The sequence below is a fragment of the Echinops telfairi genome, unplaced genomic scaffold (assembly GCF_000313985.2).
Source record: "Echinops telfairi isolate 266 unplaced genomic scaffold, ASM31398v2 ScPeMD7_7467;HRSCAF=8505_0, whole genome shotgun sequence".
NCBI classification, from domain to species: domain Eukaryota; kingdom Metazoa; phylum Chordata; class Mammalia; order Afrosoricida; family Tenrecidae; genus Echinops; species Echinops telfairi.
In genome coordinates, this window is record NW_022111367.1 from 9967149 (window position 1) to 9990571 (window position 23423).

The 23423-nt window shown below is 43.5% G+C and overlaps 1 protein-coding gene across 2 annotated transcripts in view; it reads left to right on the forward strand.

Annotated features, from left to right (window-relative positions):
- The window catches only part of CLYBL (citramalyl-CoA lyase), a 259438-nt gene that overhangs the window by 213896 nt on the left and 22119 nt on the right, over nt 1-23423 (forward strand). Inside the window, exons 3-8 of one of the 2 annotated variants that reach the window (XM_045283796.1) lie at nt 10006-10194; nt 14392-14493; nt 16195-16288; nt 17510-17677; nt 22851-22975; nt 23185-23369. In XM_045283796.1, coding sequence (XP_045139731.1) covers nt 10006-10194; nt 14392-14493; nt 16195-16288; nt 17510-17677; nt 22851-22975; nt 23185-23247 — 741 coding nt within the window. In that variant the 3' untranslated portion in view covers nt 23248-23369. Of the gene's footprint in view, nt 1-10005; nt 10195-14391; nt 14494-16194; nt 16289-17509; nt 17678-22850; nt 22976-23184; nt 23370-23423 lie in introns of those variants that run through there. The other variant, XM_045283795.1, reaches the window with a different exon arrangement.

Here is a 23423-nt window from a genome sequence, read left to right on the forward strand (position 1 = left end):
TGGCAACAAATGTACAGATGTGCTTGACACAGTGGATGTATGTATGGATTGTGATAAGAGTTGTACGAGTCCCCAATGAAATGATTTAAAAAAAAATCTCAGCCATAACCCAACATCTTGAGGGACTGAGTCACTGGGCTTGAGGACCGCAGTCTCGGGACAGCTAGGTCAGTTGGTTGGCACAGTCCGTAAACACAATGGTTTATAGCTGGCTTTGCTGAGGAGCTTCCGGAGTCTTAGAAACTAGTGAGCGGTGATCTGAAATGCAACTGTTGGCCTCTTCCCATCCGATGTAAAGAAGAGCAAAGACAATCAAGGACTCAAGGAAATCGTCCCCGTGACGAATGGACCCCATGAACCTCAGCCTCTCCTCGCCTGAGACCAGAAGACCTGGGTGGTGTCCAGCTATCGACACCACCGGCTCTGTTTGCGATCGCAATAGAAGATCTTGGGCAAAGTGAGAGCAAATCATAGGACAACACTCAAAGTCACGTCAAACCCTAGACATCCTTCCCACCGGAAATCAAACCTCCTCACAGGGGTCAGCCAAACAGTAGGTGGATAAAGGGAACCATAATACCGACTGGGCACATGCTCCTCGGGACAATCAACTGTAGGAAACCAAAAGGGTCGCAGTTGCCCAGGAGCAAAGTTCAGAAGGCAGGAAGGAGGAGGAAAGGAATAAAGAACAGAACTGGAGAATCCACGGAGGAGGTGGAGAGAGTGCTGTTACACTGAAGGGAGCGGTTCCCACTAGTGTCTCACAACACAAAATGTGCACAAATTGTTGCAAGGGAAACTAAATTGCTCTGTAAACTTTTACCCAAACCACAATAAAAGATAGTTGAAAAAAATTGTTTTTGAAAAAAATGTTTAAGTCATATGCAAAGTGGACCTTTAAAGGTACACTGCTAACCCAGCAGTCTCAAACCTGGGTCTGTAACCAAAAGGCTTGAAAGCGGGACTGCAAGGCACTAATCACAGAACTAGTCCCAAGACCTTAAATGCAGAAACCACCTTCCTACCCATGAACAGATAAAGGGAGAATCACCGTGTGGAACATACATACACTATAATATGATCACTCGGCCAGCCAGACACATGCTGCAGCATGGAGGGCCGTTGACAACAGTATGCTGAGTGCAGTAAGTGAGTCGCCAAAGGACAAATATCACATGACAGTGAAACACTGTCTAAAGAACACATTAGTTACCAAGGAGGAGATGAAAGGGAAGACGAGGCTTTGCTTAGCGGCACCAAGTGCTTACAAAGGTGGTGAGATCATTTGAAATGGCAGCCAACAGAAACACAATCAAAGCCACTGAATCGTATGTGTTGAAAATGGCAAATAGGCATATGTCTTGCGATATATATTTTTACCTCAATAAAACTCTTTTTTTTAAAAACTACACGACCAGATCATAGAGATAACAAGATATTCATACAACACAGTCATCAAATGCCCACAGGACACATCTCTCCATAGTTGTGCATTTATTTCCCTGTGGGCTTGGGGGGGAGGTCCCTGAGAGGTTCAGGAGGATGTGTGCCAGGGTCCTGGGAGAAAGGCGAGCATGAATGAATGCAGGTGAGGAAAATCAATCGGGAGGAGGTGGTGAGAAGACAAGATATAACAGAGTAGAGACAGGGGGAGGCGACTGATAGGTCTGCCTGTGGCAGCAAGCAACCCAAATGCAGCCAGTGGGCAGGTAAAGGTTCCCTTGCCAGGCCTCAGGTGAGTGAGGGCATCGATGGAAGTGAGCCCTTCCTTTCCACTTGAGTTTTCTCTTCCCAGGCACCTTTCCTCGTATTCATTTGTAAAGTCAAGTCTGAAAACACAAAAACATCACAAGCCCCCAACCTCATGCCATATACAAAAGTTACCTCAGAATGCATAAAAGACCTAAATATAAGGGCAAAGGCGATAAAAATTCTTATCAGAAAACATAGCATAAATATTCATGACCTTGGATCGGGCAAGACACGATTTCCTAGACGTGACAATAAAAGGGAAAAATAGATCAAGTGGCCTTCAGCAACATGAAAAACCGCTGTGCTTCAAAGGACCCATCAAACAAGAGACCACCCACGTGCACAATTCATATACCTAATTAGGGATTTGTATCTAGAATATGTAAAGAACTCGTAGCTCAAAAGTTTTTTAAAAAATAGGTAAGAATCAAGAGAAATGAAGTCTTGATACTTCAACAGCATGGATAGACTTTGAGAACATTTTGCTGAGTGAAATCAGCCAGTCACAACAGGGCAAATGCTGTGTGATCTCGTTCATAAGGAAAAAGCAGGCGCAGGGAAGAGGGGATATGAGGAGCCATGGTTTGGGAAGAGGTGAGTTTTTTAAAATCATTTTATTGGGGGCTCATACAGCTCTTATCACAATACATACATGCATCCATTGTGTCCAGCCCATTTGTACATTTGTTGCCATCATCATTCTCAAAACATAGTCTTTCTACTTGAGCCCTTGGTATCAGCTCATGTTTCCCCCTCCCTCCCCCACGAACCCTTGATAATTTATAAATTATTATTTTTTCATGTCTTACACGGGGTTTTTATTTATGTTGGAAATGTTGTCAGTGATAGATGATGGTTACACAAGATTAACGTACATGATCCTGATACATTATGCACCCGAGAAAGGCTGAGGGGACCAATGTTTGAGGCTTTTTCCCAACAATTTTTAAAAAACGGGCCAAAGATCTTCCCTTAGTTTTCTCATGCTACTCTAACACGCAGGCAACAAGTGAGCAGCGTAAGGAACAGAAATTGATTTCCCCACAGTTCTGACGACTCAGCCCCTGTCGGTTCCTTTGGTCTTGGGCCTTCCTGGGTTCCTTGTCCTGTAGCTGACTGGGCGCACCTGGCCTCTGTCTTCCCCAAGTGTGCTTGTCCTTGTGTTTCACCTGTGCTCTTCAGAGCTCAGGCATGACCCACTCTCTGTGGCTATGAGCTAACGAACAAAGAAAACGATTTCTAAACCGGGTTACATCAACAGATACAGAGGTTAGAATTCCAACACCGATTTTAGGGGGACAGACTTTAATCTATAACAACATCATTAACTGTCAGGGGGTTGCAAGTCGCAACCACGATGAAATAGCTCTTCACACCCCCTAAATTTCTCACTACCAACTCTACAAGACAGAGTACAACTGCCCTTGTGGTTTTCTGAGACGGTAACTCTCTCCAGGAGTAGACAGCCCCATCTTTCTCCCGAGGAGTGGCTGGTGTTTCAAACTGCTGACCTTGCAGTTAGCAGCCCAATGAGTTACCACTATACCAAGCAGAGCTGTGTAACACCCACTAGGATAGCTATAGTAAAAAAAGATACATAATAATAAGTGTTAGGGAAACTGGAACCCCATCCACAGATGGTGGGAATGTAAAATGGGGCGGCAACTCTGGAAGAGAGTTTTGCAGGTCCTCAAATGATTACACATAGACTTAACCAAGTGAACCAGCAGCTCCGATCCCAAGTATACACCCCAAAGAAATGAAAACATGGCATCACAATAACTTGGGCATGAATGTTAACAGCAGCACTGTTCATAATAGCCAAAGAGTGGGGGCACCTAAAGTCCACTAACTGATGGAGTAAAAGGTGGTCTGTCTGCACTAGGCGCCTGGATGGCATCGTGGGCACATGTTCGACTGCTCCCCATAAGACCAGCAGTTTGCTGTGCAAGAGAGGAGAGCTTTCTACTCCTTTATAGTTGCAGTCTCAGAAACTAACAGAGGCAGCTCCACCCTGTCCTGTCGGGTTGCTGTAAGTCAGCATTGACACTCGGCAGGGAGTCTGTTCTGAGTATATTCACACAGTGGAATGCTATTTGGCAATAAAAACTAACGCAGGCCTGATACAGCAGCGACACCATGGACAAACCTTGAAAACATCGTGCCAAGTGAGAGAAGCCAGTCACCAAGGACCATCTATTGTTTAATTCCATTGATATGGAATGCCCAGAATAGGGACATCTGTGGGGGCATAACGTCGATTGGTGTCTGCCCACGGTTGGGAGTATCTGGAGGTAGGGGACGTGGCTCAAGGACGTGGTATTTCTTTGGGTGTGGTAGAGACGTTCTTTCAGTGAGTGACCGTGACAACTCTGAATAGATGCCCAGCCATTAGGGGTGTCGGGGTGAAAAACATATAAACAAATTATGTTCATTAAATGGATGAATTAGATGGCGGCATAAAAACTACTCCTCCTCTCCCCTCAAAAAGAATCATGAGCCAAAAATGATCTAAAACAGACGCCCCACAAGTCCCAAGTACAATTGCATTTAAGTCACTAATCTGGTTTTAGCTTTTAACGGAACCATTTGGAGAGACGTGAAAGTAAAGAGAGCCTGTGCTTACCAGCCAGCTCCAAAAATTACCAGCATTTTGGAGGCCTGTACAAATCTTCCCCTAAGTTTTATTATAAAAACTTAATACATCAGACATTTTTGAAAGATTCTACAGTATGCCACCAAGGCCCACTTTCAGTATTCTTCCGCTGGTATTTTACTTTACCTTCTTTATTCTAATATCTGTCCCCCTCCCCTCTATCAGCACTTTGCACCCTTTTTATACATTTCAAATAGGGTGCAGACAACAGCACGCTTCCCCAGAAAGCCTTCAGCAAGCAGTGCAGACGAGGTCTCTTATTTGTTTGGCAATTCTTTTTTCCTTCTGACGTGACATTTACATACAGTGAAATACACACATTTTAAGGGCACATTCCGTGAATTTGAACAGAGGTGCAGATATCTGACTCCAGTTGATTCTCTTTTAAAAAATATTTTGAGATCTTCAAAATAAATAGTCTTTTCATAGGTTGATTATAGTCTAGTGCTAGTCAACATGGGTTTTTCACATTTTCACAAGTCTCCGAAGGGCAGAAATACCGGTTACACGTGATGCTCTGCCCACCACATGCATCCTGAGCCTTCGCAGCCCTTTGGAACAAAGCCGAGTGAGCGTTGGGCCACAGACCTGTGCTTTAATGTGTCTCTCATGATTAACACGTCAAAACTTCACTCTGCCCAAAAAAACACCTTGTGTTCAGAGTCTACAGAAGTATACCTGGCAGTAATAGTTTATGAAATGGATCCGTGAGTGAGTGAGCAAAGGCCAGAACATAGAGTACACCCAGTATTATAGATTTCCTTTTTTTTTTTTCAAAGACAGGCAAATGAACAGATCTTCTCCATGTGAAAAAAAAACGATAGGATAGAAAAAAAGTTAACGCTTACTTTTTTTCAGTGTGGCCAATAACCGTTTCTGGGAGTATTATAATGAGTTTTCATACTTGTACAGGAAAGATACAGGGATCACTGTTAGCAATGACGACCTGTTTTATATCAGAAGCACTTCTGTTTTCAATACAGACGTTTATAAGGAAGTTCTATGGAAAGGAGGCTCCTGCAATGAAACAAACACTCAGAGGTTTTTATAGTAAACCAAACTTTTGTTTTAAGGGTTTTAAAAATAATTTTATTGGCTAATAATTCACATTACCATACAGTGTTTATTCATAATTTTAAACATGATCATTTTGATGTCATTCAACTTGATCTTTAAAAAATTTTTTTTCCATGTAGAGTAGATGCTGAGAGTAGAGCGTCTTGCTCCAATTTTTGAACCCCTCCATGCCTGTGACATCATCTGATTAAGTGGATAAGATGGACATGAAATGGACAAATTCAGAATGGGCAGGATGTAGCAGAACATGTGACGTAACAATTTGTCTTTTTGTAGGATACAAATATGAATTGTTCACCTTTTTTCCTTCTGCTAATCACAACTGTTACTCACCTCCAGGGGCTTTTAAAGTCTGTGTGTTTCTTAATCACACACCTCAGTCAGCCTGGCCCAGCTTCCTTTTCATGACGGGCGGCTCCTGTTGCATCCGGGCAATCTAAAACCGCCTTTTTAGGGCGCCTCTGAAAACAGCCATACATTCGCAGACAGCACCGGAGTGCAGGGTGAGAGGAAAGGTATTAATTCAGATGTTACCAAACCGTGATAATGCTATTATTTCAGGCATCTATTTGGGTATGTTTACACTTGGTAGTTTGATAAATAAGTCCTAGGGGCTCCTCTTGGTTGCCACTGCCCTCCTTGAATCTCGGATCCTGTCTGTCTTATCCTATCCGACAGTAGAATTGATGCCGCTCTAATCCCTGGAAGTTTGGAACTAATGAACTGACTGCTGAGCTGCCGCCACGGAGCTTGGTCCCAAACTATACTGTACTTCACACTCGATTTATTCTCCAGATGGCGAGACTGTGCCGCCCCGCCGGGAGGGACCACCCCTTCCACTGGAGTGTAAAAGTGGACGGATGTTGTTTTCTTTGCAGATTTGATCATTCTGAGCTAGAAACTTGCAAGGATGATTAGTTATTAGCTTTAATGGGTGCCAATTGAACCAACTGCACGCATATTTTCTTCTTTAATTTCAGAGTCGGCAGATCTCAGTGATGGTTGATTTAGCCACTTCCTTACGTCACTGGAGCACATCTCTTGTGCCTCTTCCCCAGGTGACGAGAACCCAGTCCTGAAATCACAGCACGCGTTGGTTCCTGGCGCAGACAGAGCCACATAATACAGTGGCTTGTGTATCAGGACAAGTTGATTCGCCACTGGTCCGCTGCACTGAGCAGCCCAGGACCCAGCTCACCACCGAAAGGGGGGACTTGTCGCACTTCTCAGGACAGGGGCTGTGCCAGCGTCCTCTGTGACCTGTGCTCGGAGAAGCTTGCCTCTGGAACCAAACCCCGGGTACGGGACGCCTCGGCTACTTGGCCTCTTCAAAGATCGAATGCAACTGCTGGGAAATGCTCCCGCTCCATTGTTCCATGTTTCCCAGCTTGTCGGATTTTAGGCAAACAAGTTAATTCCACATTGAGCCCAGTTTACCAAGGCTGTCATATACTCTTACAATATTGAGAATGCCATTTTTAACAGTGCTTTGCTCCCAGAATCTAAGACACTCAGCCCTCTAAAACAAAGCAAAACAGAAGTTGTTTTTGGCGTGGTTCTTTCTGTTTGCATTTCCTTTTCCATCGATCTGCAGGGAATTTCCCAGCAATGCCCTGCGCTGACCAGGCTAGCCATTCTGAGAAGATGAAGCCTGCCAGGCCGCTTCTTACTACTCCACCCACCCGGGTGGGAGTGAGGGGGATGGTTACGGACAGACAGGAGCCCTCCAACACGAGGAAGAGAGCATGAAAGGAGGCTGGAGACACAGAAAGAAACAGAAGCACAGCATCTCTTTCTTTTCACAACTAGGAGGAAGGGGACTCTGTCTAGCTAAAGACCAAGAACTAAACTTAATTGTTCTTAGAAACTGTTTCCTCTCAGCCCAACAGATGGCATGGGTGTGTTTGCTAGCACAGTAACATATTTCACCATTAAAATACCAAAAGGGAACCAAATCAACATGCTTGTTGGTTGGTGTAAACTCGGTGAAGTTGTTGGATATTTGGGGATGCATACCAGAGGGATGCACACTTATTTATGTAAATTACCACAAGCAACAGCCTGCTAACAAGGGTGTTTATACCTCCAAAAGTGTCATTGGTTTGGGGGGAGAAGGGGTTGTTTTGTTTTTGTTTCAGGAAAGGTACAGCCAATGAAGTGCAAAGAGCTCAATTTCAATTTTGAGCCAAAAAAAAAAAAGTCTAATAAAATCCTGTGTACACACAGCTCATTATGGTAACATGAAAAGTACTCATCAGATTAGCCAAAAATTGGAATTAGGGACTTCGTTCACAGCCAGTTTCACAAGGTCTGAATTTTATCAAGTAAACCTGAATGTGCTGAAACCATGACAGTCGGACTTTAGATAAAATCACCAACAGGTTTAGGACATGAGCTTTGAACAGTCTTTCAGTTCGGTGCTCAGCGGTCTGATTTTTGTTTGACACCAACATTAACAATTTAGGACGCTGCCATTGCCAAGGTGAGCTGATTATCTGAATGATTCAGATTTTAAAAGACCTCGGAGCTTACCCCACCTTGTTAGCCCCCTTCAGTTTTCCACCCACTCTGCCCCAGTGGTCCCTTTACAAGCCTGCCTGGCAGTGCCGAGAGAAGCCCTCAAGGCGGAAATGTTTCTAAGTCAGAGCAACCTTGAGATTGTACGGGCCACACCGAGCGTCACATGTTCTAGGCACTCTGAGACCAAGGGTTTACAGACACACGCTGCCGACGGGGTAGAAACCTTTCTTTCGGAGCGGCCGCAGACGGCTTGGCTTTGTTGTCTGTGGCTGTCGAGTGGAGCTCCTGATTCATAGCGATCAACCCGCAACTGCATGAAACACTGGCCTGGCGGGGCCCTCCCCACGATCGGTTGTGGACAGGGCTGTGGGATCCGCAGGGTTTGCAGAGCTTCTGTTTGGGAAGTGGCTCACCAGGCCTTTCTGCTCAGACAGCCTCAGAATCGTGACCGGAAGCTCCATCATCAGGATGAGGATATTTTGTGGGTGGCAGTGCAGGGACACAGGGCTGTGGGATGACCAGATGCAGGATGTGGAGCCAAGTCACTCTTGGCTGGATCTTCCTTCTCGCTCCTGCTTCTGTCTAAACTTAGCCTAATTGTTGGCAGTGGAAGCCCTGTAAATCAAGACTCCACTGAGCTGTCTCAGACTGGTTCTCGCTGCTCTATTTCCATCTGACCTGACAACTCTAAGCTACTGTTTCCTCTCACACTGCGTAACTCAGACCACATTTGGAAGCCTTGCCTGCTTCCACTCCGTCGTGGCCCTGCCTCCGTCTGGTTTAAATCTACTGTCCTGGCTCATCTCCTGCGTTGGAATGAGCTGCGTGTTGGCTTAAATAATTCTTTTCCTTCTCCGCTTTGCCTCACTCTTTCCCTAGATAAGAACTGGTGTTCAGACGGCTGTATAGTGTGAAGACGGTTTGGTTTTGTTTGGGAACCAAGTGCATCAGCAGTGGGAGCTTTAAAGTTTTATGAGTATCATAAAAGCCCTTCCCAAATGAAACTACTTTTCGAAAGTCTTCATTCTGACGGTGAGAATTTGTTGAGGGCTGTTGGCAACGTGGAGGAATTTGTTTGTGAAACTGAACTGGCAGGAAGTAATGACTTCAAGTGCTTTCCATCTCTTGACTCCAGTCTCCCCACCGCCTTCCTCACCCCCCACCCCGCACCCCAAACCAATAAGAAGCTTGTTGGATTTCATGTAATCCACCCCTCCCCGCCCCACCTCCACTGCCTGGGACAATTCAAATCCTGTAGTAGACTTTCAACATTTTTTTCTTAACTGTGAAGCAGACGGTCAAGTCAGAGGATATATATATATATATCTATAGATATAGATACACACACACACACACACACACACACACATATATATCATTTGCCACTTCATGGGATTTCTTGGTGATATTTTTTATTGCCTTCCAGCTGAATAAATTGGAGCTTTTAATAGAATAAAGAGTCCGTTTTCCACGAGCACCTTCTTAATTGAATGTCAAGATTCACCTCAGTTGCAAAAAAAAGAGTTAAACTCATGAGGCACGTGGAAAAACAAGCTCCTGTGGTCTCCCTAATGTGAATCTGCTGAAATAGTAGATAAGAGGACGTGTGCCATTACCCAGATGTGAGCCAGTGGCTTACATTTAAGGATGCGGACCCTGTCACCTGTGGTAAGTGCTCGGCGAGCTCTCTCCCGCTCTTCTCCTCCGCCGGAGAGAGTGCTGAGGAGCGAGCCAGCGGCCCTGTCGAGAAGGAAAGGCACTGGTGGTGTGGGGAGGCCTCTCTAGCTGGGTGTTAGTCATCTTGAGAGACGCCTGGAAGCCCATCGTCGGCCCAGAGCAGGTGACTTACTTTACATAGCACGTGTTTAGTGGACAGGACAGGTGGGACTCTGACCTTGTGCTCGCTCCGAATCCACCGCATCACTGTTTCCACTGACTGCTCCACCCTGTTTCCTCTCAGACAGAAACCAAATTTGGCCCCATGTTCCCAACCCTTGCAGAGTGAAGCGCGAATGAGAATAGTCAAAACTCTGGAAGACTTTGACCTTGGCCCCACAGAAAAGTGCGTGAGAATCAACGCAGTGTCCAGCGGTCTTGCCGAAGAAGACCTGGAGGCCCTTTTGCAGTCCCGGATCCTTCCTTCCAGCCTGATGCTCCCCAAGGTCGAACACCCCGAGGACATCCAATGGGTGGGTAGCTAAAGCTTCATTCTGAAGAAATGCCTTAGAGCCAGCTGAGGAGGAGAAGTCTGAAGGGAAGAATCTAGATGCTACAGGGTTTGAAGGGGCGAACACAGAGCAGAGGAAGTAAGTGGGGGTGGGGGGAGGAGACCGTTTCCTTCATGGAGAAAAATCTGGCTTCTCCCACAGGTTGCTGTGGGGCAGCCCTTCTTAAATGCTGCCTCTGCTTTCCAGTCAGATTTGATCTTACAGCAGCCCCTAGAACAATCCTTGGAAACGAGTTTCCCAAAGAATTGGATCTAGTTTTACACCCTTACCCACTACCAGGTTTACCTGGTAAACCTGCAAAAAATTTACCTGTAAATAATGTTTACCAGGACTCACTTAGAGCTGTGATCTGCATGGTCAGCAGTTCAAAACCAGCAGCTGCTCCTCGGGAGAAAGACGGGGCTTTCTACTCTCCCACCTAAGTAGTTACAGTCTCGGGGTCGCTATGAGTTGGCATGGACTTGTTGGCAATGGGTTTGATTTATTTGTTTACTTATTTTTGAGGACTCGCTCGAACTAATCCTGTACAGCGACAGCATGTTAACCAGATATGAAAAAATGCGCATAAAGTAGGGAGGGAAAAGGTCACTCCATAGGGCAACTGGAGGAATAAACAGGAAGCTTTTAACTAATGGCTTTAATTAGTGCAGATATTATTTCCTGAGCAGTTCTCCGTTTCTTCCCTTTCTAATTGCTGACAGGTGTGTTTGCGTTTCATGACAGACTTTTCAGCCAATAAAAACCTGAAATGTAAAGTGGTTGGCATGTCAAATTACTTAAGAAAACTTTGGAATGGGCCTAATTATGTTATGATTGTTTTCATTGTTGGGGGGGGGAGGCTACATTTTATTTCAGCCTCTCTATGATTTTGCAAATCTCTGTTAAACAGCATAGCATGTCACTCCACTACTCCAGGGCAGCGAGCCCGTGAGTTGGGAATGACGGAGATGTGGGAAGGGCGTGCCAACTGTGCTGGCTTCTGGTGCCACATCCAGAACAGTCTGTAGGCCTGTTGATGCGACTCTCACCATGTTGTGGTTCGGATACCTGAGCAAACTGCTCACCTCTTTTATGCCTTTAGATACGTATGTTGGCTCTGTGCGGTCCACTGCAGTGCCCACCAGCCACGCGTGGCTACTACACACTTGAAATACAACAAGTCCAAATTGGGATGTGCTGTACGTGTAAAGTTCGCACCTAATTTTGAGGTCTTTGTACCAAAAAGAATGTAAAATATCTCAGCCATCAACTTTTATGTTGATTACATGTTGAGAGACTATTTTTGATCTAGTGGATCAAACCTGTTGCCGGCAAGTCCACTCTGCCCCACTGTGAGCCTGTAGGATAGAGCACAGCTACCCCGGGGGGTTCCAAGGCTGACATCTTTACAGAAACAGACTGACACACTTGGCCCCTGCTATCAGAGTAAATGCAAGATATGATTAAAATGAAATTTACCTGTTTCGTTTGATTTTTGCAAAGAAATTTTCAGTAACACATGTGGCTTCCCTTATATTTTTTTGGACAGCTCTTGTGGACTTCTCGAAGACCCATACTCAAGGGGTAGAATTTACTTTCGACCCTGAAGTTCTCCTCTCCCAGGCTACCCTGAGGAGCTGGGAGACACTGGTAGAGCATGTGACTGTCTTGCAGGGCTCCTCCCCATTCATATAGGTCTTAAATGGATTGAAATGGAACCCGAAGTCACTGTTCCCCTGTGGCTTCCTGGTCAATGCCTATTGATCACCGGTATTACCGGGGGCAGCGCACACCCAGCCTTCTGCGGCAGTTGCTGTTCACGCCTCTGAGGTCCTGGGTCGTGAGGCACCTACTGCAGTGGAGACAGCCACCGATGAAATTATTTTAAAAGGATTTCTAGTTAACAGTAGTCTTTGGGGCTGTTTATTTTTTCCTCTGCATTTGTATTTATGTGAAGCCTAAAACGCAGCGCCTGATGCACAACTGAAAGATGGGCTTACTTGTTTTCTTTTGTGTGAGAATCTCTTGCTCGCCTTTTGTCGCTAGTGTGGGTTCTTGTTTGACTGGCACGGCTTATTGGACGATAACAAGCGTGACTCTGCCTCCTTTGTCGTGGGACAATTCTCCCACAAATCCCGAACACTGTGCATTCTTCCAGCACACTATTGGGTGTGCACTGGAACTGAAAGAATTGCTGCGCCCTGCTACTTCATCTCCTCCCCACTCTCTTTGTGATGTCCCCCAGCCCCCTCCACCTCGATGAAATGAACACTTTACCAGGCCGGAAACATTTAATCGTCTCCTTTTGAAAAAATTAATTGAAACTTCTCCACTAGTTACCTTTTGTGTTAGTACTTAATGCAATTTTTTAAAAAGAGGGGGTGGGGAGTGAGAATATGTCATTTTGAAATATCCCTCTTGGCTTAAAATCAAAAGGCTTTGCAGTTTTTTCCCCCCTCTCACGAAAAGCAGAAACATATATTTAAAATTGTATATGTCATTTTAAACTTAGGGGTTGTTAATTATCATCAAGAATGGGACAAGGACTGTTTCAAGTTTTTAAAGAGAAAGAAAAACAAAAAAATCACCCAGCCCACTGCATCTTTAACACCAAAGGCATTAATACCTTACTCCCCATTTTCCAACGCAAATGTGACCTGAACTGTGTTTTTATTTTCATCGACATCAAATACTGTGCGTCTTGTCTCCCTGCCTTGCAGCCCTCTTCATTTCGGCTGAGTTATTCCTTCCCTTGAAAAAAGTTGCTATTAAGGAGGTGATGACGGTGATGTCGGAGGAAGGGGGAGGGCGGGGAGAGCAACTGGGAATGATTCTTCATTACTGAAAGCTGTGATTTATTTTAGCCTAATTGTAAAGTTACTGCAAATTGCTCAAAAGCTTTTTAAAGATCCCAGTGATTAGATTTTTTTTTAGGAGGGGGGCTGCACAGGCAAGGCGGGGGCAGCTAAAAGGGGAAATAACACCTCTAATCCCGCTTCTGGTAAATAGGCTGCCAGCTTTTAAAATGCGTTTCCTTTCTATTACTCAGAATATTATGCTAAGCCTTGAGCATTAGTTTTTTTATGTTGCCATAGCAGCCTTATTCCTGCAGGGTTGTGACCTGTGATGATTACAGTACAAAGCTTATAGGGTCTTGAAACCCCCTTTGAAGATGAAAAGTCTTTGATGGTTGATATTTATGCAAATCTCTTAGATATGATTTACCCAACTGAGACTGAATGGAGAGATGATTAAAATTCCCTTTTCCTTTGATATCCATTAATGGCTGAATATTCCTTAAATTTAAAATGGATATATCTGTTTTCATCTTTATTTACAAAAACCATAGCTTTATCATACCTGTGGGCTTTGGGGGATTTTGGGGGGTTTGTTTTGTTTTGTTTTTTAATCTCCCCACATCTTATTAGATCTAGATAGACATAATAGATTTACAACTTAGAGTGTGGGGTGTGTTTTTTTTCCTTTTGAAAGGGGGCGGGGGGGTGGAATCTGTGCAGGAGCTTTTGTATGTTCCCAGATGATAGATTTTGGAATTTGGGCTACCCCACTGGCAGCACCGAGCTAGCTGTGAACTGGTCTCATGGGAAAAATCGGAGCGCTTTGGTCTTCAAAGAATTAAACTTCCTTTTTAAGGTCTTCCTAGGTAAGCTAAAAAATTATGGAGAAAAACCTTCTGAACAAAGGGTAATGGGGCTCCCCTGAGTAAATGGGGTCCACGTAGCAGGCCGCTGAAGGGTCGATGAGGGCGGCAGTGCGGGGCAGCAGCGAACACAGAGTGGCAGGTAGGGCCAGGCCGCGTGGTTTTGCGGGCCCTCATTTGCATTTAGCCAAAGTGGGCTGGAGGCCTTAAATAAATATGTTTTCAAGGACAGCATTGAAACGCTGAGAATCGCTCCTTGGAGTGCTAACTCCTAGCCCTCAAACTGCTCCTTTGGGGTGCAGGTGGGGGGATTATAATGCGTGGGCTTTGCTATTTGGAGTGATGGGAACTTTGTTACCTTTTTCCCTTGGCCTTTCTTTCTTTTTTTTTAAAGGTCTTTTGTGTGGAGGAAAGAGGCTGGCTGTTACTTCCTCAGGTCAAAGACTTAAAAACTGCTTCTCTGTCTACATCTCAGTGCTTGTACTGCCCCTAATCACCTGTGACACTTTTGGTTTTAGTTTTCAGACAAATTCTCATTCCACTTAAAAGGCCGAAAACTTGAACAACCAATGAATTTAATCCCTTTTGTGGAAACTGCAATGGGTTTGCTCAATTTTAAGGTAAGAGAATCATAATATGGTTAATAAGCTAGTATTTTATTTATCACCTACAGAGAGCTTTTGTTTGCAATTTTAACAGTTACTTAGAATAATTTCCTAGAAGGATTTACAAGCGAAGTAAATCTTGCGCACCGTTTGTTAGCTGTACGATTAACCCCAAAACCAGGCTGTGAGCATCTTAGAGAACAGAGCGCGTGGGTAAGTCAAAAGGGAGAAGAACTTCACTGGCCTAAATATTTCGATAAAATAGTTATTTATTTGGTAATCGTTTTGATTATATAACCACTCTGAATATATGCTTTGAATTATTACATTTATAGGTCGAAAAAACATGGAAATGTATTTTGTCCCCCTTATCAATTAACTCTAAATTATTCTTTAGCACACACTGTCTTTTCCTTGGGAAATTTTCCAACCTCTTTGTTGCGACGTTATCCATAACGTCTAGCAGAGAAGATGAATATTTGTAAGTTAACATACACATATGATTTGCTATATTTCAATTTGCCATATCAGAACATAAAATATCCTCTAATACATTTTCGGCCAAGTATTTTTGATAAATACATAGCTGAATTACTCTACCTGCTTTAATAAATTAATAGCTAGTTCACTTTGCCCCCTTTTCTCAGTGAGCATTTATAATAATGTTTTCCAAAATATGCTGGTTTCCATCTGACGTGGGGACATCAACGTAGCAGTCTCCTCTCAGAGGGTCCACACTGCCTTCGTTCTCTGGGTTCAGGAGGAGACTTCCACTAATGACCAATGGAAGAGACAGCTGCCCTGTCCTGGAGAGAGTCTCTCTGTGGAAGTGCTCTGCCGGGACACCGTGAGACCCACTGGACCGTGCAGGAAGGCCAAAGAGCTGCTCCAAGCCCGGGCCTCAGGGTCAGCGTGTTTACGCGGCTAACCACAAACCCTTCCAGCCCACCCTGGCATTCCTGCATTTAATCAAAAGCCCAGCCCTTAAACGCAACCAGATCCATACAGTGATTTCATTTTAACAGCTGTTTCACCATATATTATTCCATGATGTACTCAGAACCCTTCACAACCCTCCCTGGAATTAATCAGCAGTGCCCTCACACCATTCTCATTTCTTCCCCACCCACTTCTATTAGCATGTTGTATCTCCACCTTCACAGCTTCCCAGTTAGGTATCTGTGACAAATGCTGGTTCATCTTTATTTTGCTGAGGCTACTTGTCATCTTGGATGACTTGTTGCCTTTTCGTTTCCCCTTCTGGAGTTGTCGGCTTTGTGGTGGTTGTTATGTAGGTCTTTAATCCTGAGAACATTTGCTAAAAATCTTGATCCTAATGCAAATAAGCCAATTAGTTCATTTGACAGAAAAAGAGCCCTTCCTTCTCTCCCATGGTTTTATGGGCATTATTTGATAGTCTCTTGAAGCAAAAGTGATTGGGGAGACATGTATACAACATATGAGTGACCTCAAGGTTTCTCTAGAAATTCAATGAGCTACAATTCAACCCTTGTGTATCTTAGTAATAACTACTAATAAAATCCATGAAACAAAGTAAATATATGCAGCAAGTTACTTATCCTGGACTAAATTAAACGCCTTTCGAAAGGGGTACACTGGGGCTACCTATTTGGGCTGTCAGAGCGTTCTGTTCCTTTTGCTGTCTCCAGCGCGCTGGCTTCTGGGAGACCTGCTCTGCTCTCTGCTCTTTTACAGGCCGTGTGTGAAGAAGCGCTGAGGACTGGACCTCACGTGGGTCTTACTCTAGATGCTGTGGTTTTTGGAGGAGAAGATTTCCGAGCCAGCATAGGTGTCAAAGATACTTTATCCCCCCTCCCCCTCTCCGTGTATATGTGTGTCCAATTTTTTTTCTTTGCCCCTCATGAATGGCCATTTCCATGACAATATATTTGCCAGCCACGACGAGGCTTTTTCAGCTGGGTGGATAACACTTGCGGACAATTTCGGGCTCCTGATAGCTGCCCTGCTTCCAGAACTATATGTGATGACTTTGGTTCATTTATAAAATAATAAGGAGCCTGTTGTGGCCTCCGACACATGCAGGGATGTACGGCATACATCGTGCTTATAAGAAATGCATTCCGTGAACAAGCTCTCCTTTGCTTCAATATTCTGTGAGCCTATGCGCCTGAGAGCTGAATCTCAGGCAATTTCACATTTGCTTTCATTCATTGTTTTCTACTTTAAGTAGACAGTGTAAATATTATGTAAAACAAATCTTAGGTAGCTCTGCAATTACATTTTGAGACTCTGATTAAATATTCACCGAAATATTTTGGTGGCTTTCACTGATCTTCAGCGTCCCCAGAGCACTGGTCTGCGGGTGAATTTAACTAGAAACTGTAAAGTCAAAACCACCTTCACTATTCCCACAACCACAGTTCCCATGAGCTAAGGCATGAACGTCCCCTAAGCACTTTCAGGAGCCACAGCGGTCCTGGCAGGTAGGGGGGGTGGCAAGGAAGGTTAATTTAGGTCCAAGATTTCCAGGAACAGTGGCTGATAGAAAACCTACCAACACTGTCTGCCCTCAAAGATGAGTGCCCTCCATCTCCCCACATTTCCCATCCAAACCTGGAGGCTGAAAGCCTCTGGCTCCACCGCAGCTGTGGCAGGCACCGCCCCCCCAGCGTGCGCCGACTCTGTGCTCGGCTGAGGTGTCAACCATTGTGCAGTCCTGCCTTAACACTGGTTCTTTCCAGGCCGGCAGGAAGGACCCACGTGGGGGAGAGCTCTAGCTCCTAAAGCGGGATGGGGCCTTTCTTGGCATGTACAAGTCATGACACTAAAGGTTGTCTCGAAAGATTGCGACGTGGGCAGTGTAAGTTCACCTCTACCTACCCATCTCTTCTCTTCTCTCAGAGCAATGATTTCAGTGAAGATCCGTTCTCAGGGAGGCAGATGGTTTGCAAGCTATGTTTTGTGTTTTGTGTTGTCTACCTATAAAAAGCACCTGGGTTTGGTTTCTAAAATTAAAGTCTTCTCTCTTCTGTCAACATCCCATTTTCAGGCGCAACAAGTAGTAAAGACACCCAGGACATTCTCTACGCCCGACAAAAGGTGATTGTTGTAGCGAAGGCCTTTGGGCTACAAGCCATAGACCTCGTGTACATTGACTTCCGAGACAGAGACGGGCTCCTGAGGCAGTCCAGAGAAGGAGCCGCCATGGGCTTTACTGGTATGATCCTTCACGCTGGCGTAGCGAGCATGGGGCCTACGTTGGCAAGCATTTCAGGGGCAACAGAGAGACTGCACCAGAAATTCGTATTCCTAATGTACTTAGTTATTTCATATACTAATTCCACTCTTTGGAATATGAAAATGCCATCTAGGGCAAGAACCCGATAAGCACATGGCAATGGTTTTCTTTGCCTCTGCCGGTCCAGAAAACACACATCACTCATTTGCTTTTCTCTTCACGCTACAGCCAGATTTTGCTCAGCCCCGGTGAGTCTTTTGTGCAGGTTTTGCTGACCTGAGAGAAGGCCTGAGCATATTTCAGAAGCGTCTCCTGAGTGAATTTGGGCAGGTGAATGGGGCCTTACACTGGGAAAGAAAATGTTGCTAAAAGACTCAGACTAGTCGTTTCTTAAAGCACTTTTGGTGAAATCTTCATTGATTTTTTTTTTTAATGCATAAGTAGTTTCTTTCAGCCCCCTACTCCCTCCAGGACTTCAAGCCCCCTGCTTTCTCTCCAACCCCCACTCACATCCCAGTAAGTGTTTGTGCACCTGCTGACACCTATGGGCATTAGCAGGCACCGAGACTAGCAGGTCTTTTGCAATCCAGGCCTAGAGTGCCAGCCAGTAGGCATCTGGTTGGTGACCAATCGCTCAGAGACCTGTGAGCCAGGGGAGGAACTGAAAATTTTGTTTTCCCAACAGAAATCTTTTCTTTTGAAAAATTAAATAGCGTGTTGTTTTATGTATTTGTTTCAGCTGAATACACAATTATGGATAAAATTACCATAAGTTCTTTTTTTCATCCGTCATTGTGCTTAAACATTCTAAGAATATCACCGTTCTAAGAATGTAAAAAATGTGCCCAGACCCTCACAGGATGAGAGAAAATATGGAACAGAACCTCAATGTTTATTTTTTTAAAAACACACCTTCTAGACTGGTTAAGAACAGAGGACTCCCCAAGATCATACCCTGTGATACTCTGAAACCTTACATTAAAACTAACTTCTGAGGTCACCGATGATTGGCCCCCAAATTACCAGCAACCGTAAATCCTGTGGTCCTGTGTAAGATCACTCGTGTGATGGCAAATGGTCCCCACTTGTAAACAAAGAAGAGAAGGTCAGGCGACAGGGACACTGAATGAGTGCGAACGGAACGACTAGGTTGGAAACCCTGAGCATGTCCATGCATTGTGAGGGAGGCAGCCAGCATCGCTGAGCAGCCTACATGGAAATTGTTGGATGGGAGCCCTCAACTGCCTCGTAAACCTTCTCTACAGAAGCATTCCTTTTTAGAAAACAAAGAAATGTACCTAAATGGTATAGAGAAGATAAAAGCATCCATGTCGACCCCTGTTGTATATATGTCAGAAATGCGTCCCCTGGGAATTTCAGGAAGAAACATTTCATAAAGTAATATTGAATTTAAAAGCTTACTTCATGGATCATGATTTAACCCAAAATTGTAGCTAAAAGACTTAAGCAGCAAGTTCAGTGCTATATTAAAACGTAGTAAAGCGCTGGCATTTGGTTTTGTTTTTCATGCAAGAGTTTAAATAAATGTGATCGATCCCTTCTGGAGAAATATATTTCAGACATCTAAACTATTAACAAGTCCGTTTCCTGTGTTTACCAGGGACTGAGGAAGAAGAGTCACACTGCCACTGCTGTGGCATCCAGCGGCCTGTCACACCTGACTCTTCCCAGGGCTTGGTCGCCCTGCTGCCCAAAGGGAAAACTTAAGAGAAAAATGCCATGAGAGTTTATCTAATGCCCGAGAGAAAAAGGCCATGGGGTTTATCTAATGATGATGTTGGCCTCAAACATGTGGCACAGACTCCCAAGCAGCCAGGTGTTGCTCTGAAATGAAAACCAATTCAACGAAAAACCAGAATACATGGACTTGATATTGCCTCTATCGCCGTCACTCAGAATGACGTGGGCTTCTGGGTTTCCTCTGGGGTAAAGGTTTGCTCCGGAACTTAAAAGGTAGCTTGAGGGTTTGTCCAAGAGACAGGACTGAATTAAATGGGTTCCTAATTCAATCACAAAGAGGAGTTATTTCAGATCAGGTTGAAATTTGAAGTCTGTGCCCAACACAGCATGAGGAGCTTAGTGGCCTGGCACTATTGTTTTGCAACAACGGGGAATATTAAGTCACCAAAAAATAGAAGCAGGGAGAATGGTGAGGCACAGAGGGCACCGGATCCATTATATATTCAAAATGAGTGAGGCAGCAAACTAGGCGCTGCGCTACATAACCCTGTTGATATTTTTATTTATTTCGTGTGAGTGTGTCCCTGAGTGGGCTCAAACATGATGAGGTTTTAAGAGAGAAGGTCTTTTCTTGACCTAATTATATTGCTACAAATCAATAAAAGATGTTTGGTCAGATAATAAGAGATGTAATTATTTGTAGTCTAAAAAATAATAATAAGTGCTTTGTCGTGGGTATTTTAGACCACTCATGATCTGTTAGCCCTAATTACCTAACCTTTGGTTGTCCGACTTGGGCTTTACAGAAGAATGACGGCCAGAAGAGAAGGGGAAGGGGGAGAGGGCTGGGGGAGAGGGCAGAGAAGGGGAAGGGGGAGAGGGCTGAGGGAGAGGGCAGAGAAGGGGAAGGGGGAGAGGGCTGAGGGACGATTGATCGATCGCAGACCCAGAGAAAGCCTCCCTACCCTGAGGAGGAAGACCCAGTCTCTGCTCTAAGGGTTTTCTGTGCTTAGAAAAAAGTCAGCATATTTTCTTGAGCTGTAGTTTCTTAAAAGTTAGCAGCAGTGGCTTGTGGCTTGTTTTCTGCAGTCATTGTTTCGCAGGGCCACAATCCCTGTCGATCGATTTTAAATCAATGCATTGGCTGTGTAATGGCCGTGAACTCTAAGAATATTTTTATTAAAAGAAGCCCAAAATAAATCTCAGACTCCAGCTTTAACGGCTGACTTACTCATTAAGGTTACTCCAGTACTACATGCTGAGAAGAAAGATTACAAATATGAGGCACGATAGGTTCTCGTCCTTTTCTTTTTTTTTTTGGCAGTCTTTTGTAGAAGACAAAAATGACACCATCATACACTTACCTAAAAGACTTGACAGGTATTGATTTAAAGCACGATACATCAAGTGGTACTGTAAAAAGGATTTCATGGTCATAAATTTTAATGTCTTCCAATTTTGCCCCCTCTCAGTAACTTGTCCATAACAACTCTTCGGTATAAAATATTTGCTTCATTCTCGCATGGCAGTCAAGGCTGCTGGCCAGTTGTTGAGGCTTATAGGACGCCGTGAGAGAGTGTCACATGAAACAAATACTCATAAATCTTTACAACCGATTCCATATCTTAAAATTTGCCTCATGACCAAAATATGCTTACTTGAAAGCCCTTAGTAGTTTAAAGTATATTAAGTAGTTATGTTTGCTCTTGAATTTACGAGTTCCTATATTAAGGAGTTCCGATGAAATCTGACTTTTTGTGCATTATGTACATAATTTATAAACTATAAAACTCAGAACTAATAATTAGTATAAAATGACTACCAGAACTGACACCCTTTATTAATAATATTGTAACAACTGTTAGACTATTTAAATGTAATCTCAATATCTACTATTGAGAAAGCCTCTCATGTATCATTACTGATGTTATTTGCTCCTAGAAATTATTCTTCAAGTTATTTAAAGCATCTTTACTTATACAGGCTTTTAGCGTTTTTTAAGAGTAGGCTAACAGATATAACAATGAAACTGCGATATGAGATATTTAATTATGCCACTGTAAGGAAAACTTGTTTATATTTACCAACTTAAACATGTGTTCAAGAAATGCTAGAAAGTATTTTTAAAACCTTTTTATTGAGAGTTAATACCGATAGCATTTCATTCCATAGTGCAACCTAAAAGATATTTTTACAAAAACATTGTTCACTTTTCACTTGATGAAATAATGACAATCACAGGATTTGACTAAATAAAACATCAAGATACCATTTATACTTACTAAATGTTAAAACAATTTAACGATTTCAAAAGTAAAACAAGTTGACATAAACGACAAATATGCTTAGAGTAAATTATCATTAAGTGTTCATTCATTTTAAAGGGCCAAATATGTCCATAATTTTATCATGTAATAAAATATAATCTCATCATTATTACAAGATTAAATTATGCTGCATTTTGTTAATGCCCTGATTAGATTCCACAATTCCCTGACTGCTAAATTGATTTTTTAATGACTGGATGATTTCACAGAATCTTGTGACTCATGGTGTTTGTGTAGTGTTTTTATTTAAAATCCTTAAACTTCAAAAAGAATCATCAAGCTTTTCTAAAGCTAAGAGTACAGAGACAGATTTCGCTTGTAGTATGTAAGGAATCATCTAAGGGGAACACACACTATTCGTTCTCCAGGCAAAATGGGGAGATGTTGATGTATTTTTGTGTGATTTTTGGGGGGTAAATGTCTTAAGGGATGTAGCCTAGAGACTACAGGGTTCAAATTTGTCTTCTCTTTTATGATACTGAATACAGTATTTTCCCTGAAGTCCAATTTTCTACTAGTGTTTATAAATGATTCACTATATTCTTTGGTGAAGAAAATTAAAGCATGTTCTTGAAAGGTGCTATTTGATATTACTATGGTTAAAGGCCTTGTAAATTATGTGAAAAACAAGAGCCTACTTTCTAAAAGACATCATGGTAGGCAGGATATTCCTGCCCAAAAAGCAAAAGACAACTGGTGCATTTTGAGAGAATTCTTGTTTAAAGGTTTTGGTTTGTTTCTTTTTCTTTTTTTTTGGTGGGTTTTTTGTACTTTAACTCAAAATAATCACTCTAATTTGCAGGCATTATCCTTTGGAGTTCCAGCCAAAGCAGTTACTATTCAAAGGGCTGCCTAGTCAGTCCACCTGTAACTAAAAATGAGAGATTATCTACACTTAGGTGGCATTTCTATAGGATCGGAAACAATTACTTCCATTGTTGTATTTGTTCTTATTGGTAGTCTAGAAAAGCCTGCCTGATTGCAGTTCCTTTTTACAAAAAAAGTTCTAAAATAATTAGTTAGTTAACAGCCGGTGAGGCATTCAGGAGGCTCGCGTGGTTGAAACATTTTGGTTGAACATCTGTTGGTGGTTTGGGGTCTCCAGTGTTATGACTCTTCCGTAGGTAAGCAGGTGATCCACCCGAACCAAATCGCCACTGTCCAGGAGCAGTTTTCTCCTTCTCCTGAAAAAATTCAGTGGGCCGAGGAGCTGATTGCTGCCTTCCAAGAGCATCAACAATCAGGAAAGGTAAATGTTTTGTTAATGCCTTGGGTAGAACTGGTGTTTAAAATACTGTTCAGCTGTGGGCACGTGTGAAAAAAAAAAAGAGGGTTGGGGTCGTTTTTAAAAGCTCATTCTAGGTTTTGTTGTGTTTGGCTTGGGGGGCTGGGAGGTAGTTATTCACCAGCGAGAAAACTGTGTGAAAGTAGATTTGTTCTTCTCACTTCCCTCGATAGTATACTGACTGGCTCTCGGGTCTTCCACGTTACGCGTTTCATCTACTCTGTTGGCAGCCCTAGAGAAAATTGGAGTCTATCTGGATTTGCTCTATAGACTTCGATGCAGCATTCGTGTGAAAATAATTTTAGATCAAAGTGAAAGCAAGTTGTCATGAAATAAACACAGTTTGGCCACATGTTTCTTGTGGAGAGAAGAAATAATTTCAGTTATTTTCATTTGGGCGGGGGCGGGGGGG